We start from the raw sequence: 1,921 nt of genomic DNA on the forward strand, positions 1-1,921 counted from the left end.
TGTAGATATGTACAACAGTATTTTCGGGGAAGCTGTGTTGCTGTGTTGAACTTTTCTTAAGGTTATTATGTCAATTTGTGTTGCACGTCTGATTCCATTCTCTGAGTTGAACTGGGTAGTGTCTGTCAATCAGGGTGTTTTTGAGTTCTTGCTGTCTAAGGTCTCTAGTATTTTTTTTTACACTATTGTACATATCATTCTTGCAAGGTTGAAGGAGATGTTTGTTTGGTAGTCTTGGGTGGCATGAATTAAATAATAGATATTGTTTGGCGTCTGTGGTTTTGTAGAATATGTCTGTTTCTATTTTTAGGTTTATTTTTTAAATTAGTATATCCAAGAATGGGAGCTCCTTTTGGTTGTATTCCATTGTGAACTGTGTATTTGGGTTGACGCTGTTCAATAGTCTTTTGAATTTCAGGAGTTTGTCTGTGTTTTCATTCCAGAGGATGAAACAGTCGTCTAGGAATCTTTTCCGATTTTCTATGTATTGGGAAAGAGGATTTCTAAAGGTAGATAAAGATTCCTGCTATATTATTATTTCCAGATAGCCCATTGTTAGGTTCGCAATGACCGGGGATGCCTTAATGCCCATGGCAATTCTGGAATTTTGTCGATAGAACGTGTTCTCAAACATGAAGTGGTTGTTTGGTTGGATGAATTCAACCGATTCAATTATGAATTCTTTGCTGATCCTTTCGGTATTTTTTCGGATATTGGTCCAGCCAGAACTGAATTGCCTCTACCCCATAATTGTGAGGTATACTGGTATATAAATTAATCGCATCAAATGAAACCATGATTGTTTCTTCCTTGAATTTTTGGGGAGGTGATTTAATATGTCCAGGTCATCTCTGATATGGCTATTGATGTGGTTAAGGAGTGGTTTTAGGAGGATGTCCATAAATATATTTATTCTGCTTCCTTAATCGTTATATCTTCATTATTTTGAAGTTCTATTAGTTCCTTCCATTGTGTAGTGCTACAGTTTGAGGTAATTTTCTCTTTATGCATAGGCTGGTAGGGAAAGTTCTCAATGTAGTTGCAGAATTCATCAAGATTTTAATTTCTTCCTTTGTTGGAGATGTGTTCACTTTTGTTTTTGACAAGTGAGTCATCTTCAGTATTGTAATTGGTTAATGCTTCTGTGAGTCTTAATTTTCTACAGAATTCTATTATACTGTCCTTCATTTCCTTTTGGTTGGCTTTGCGTGGTGTTGGAGGGAATTTTAACGCTTTTCAGACAATGCCTATCTTTGTGCTTGAAAGAGGTTTAGTTGAGAGATTAATTATCTTCGGTTTTTCCTGATCACCAGGTTCCAACGAGTGTCCTGGTGTCTCTGGTCTGGGGCTAAAAAATGTTGGTTGCAGTTTTGTTTGCATGAGCTGTCTGTGAGGTTGTATGGGATTGGTCCGGGGGAATGGTGATATTGTTACCTCAGATTGTTATGTGTGTGGGGGTATCTATGGATGTTTTGGTTAGTGATGCGTGTCACATTTCTGTGGAATTTCGTGTATGCAGGGATGCATATATATAACATATGTATATATACAAATATCATACACACACACGCACACACACGTGCACGTACACGTGCACACACACACACACATACACACACATACGCACACACATGTATAGGCTTTGTTTTTTTGTTGTCTAAGTGAATTAAAAAAAATGTGCATTCTGTTCAACTAATATCATTGTTTATTCCTTGTGGCCACGATTACCTTATTTCTAATTTCAGGGAGCTGATCTTGAAATAGGAGATATATATCAGAGGACACCTTTGCTGCTTGCTGCCAGCAAGGGCAGCCATGAGTCCGGAAAGTTGTTGTGCAAAGCAGGCGCGAATCCTCTGGCAAAAGACATTAACTGCCGAAATGTTCTTCACTTAGCTATAAAAGGAGGGGCGGTGGCATC

The 1,921-nt window shown here is 38.1% G+C and overlaps 1 protein-coding gene across 1 annotated transcript in view; it reads left to right on the forward strand.

Annotated features, from left to right (window-relative positions):
- The window catches only part of LOC106868019 (transient receptor potential cation channel subfamily A member 1), a 143,923-nt gene that overhangs the window by 84,994 nt on the left and 57,008 nt on the right, over nucleotides 1–1,921 (forward strand). The window contains exon 10 of the mRNA XM_052970331.1: nucleotides 1,746–1,913. Coding sequence (XP_052826291.1) covers nucleotides 1,746–1,913 — 168 coding nt within the window. The remainder of the gene's footprint in view (nucleotides 1–1,745; nucleotides 1,914–1,921) is intronic.

This window comes from Octopus bimaculoides, chromosome 9 (genome assembly GCF_001194135.2).
Source record: "Octopus bimaculoides isolate UCB-OBI-ISO-001 chromosome 9, ASM119413v2, whole genome shotgun sequence".
NCBI classification, from domain to species: Eukaryota; Metazoa; Mollusca; class Cephalopoda; order Octopoda; family Octopodidae; genus Octopus; species Octopus bimaculoides.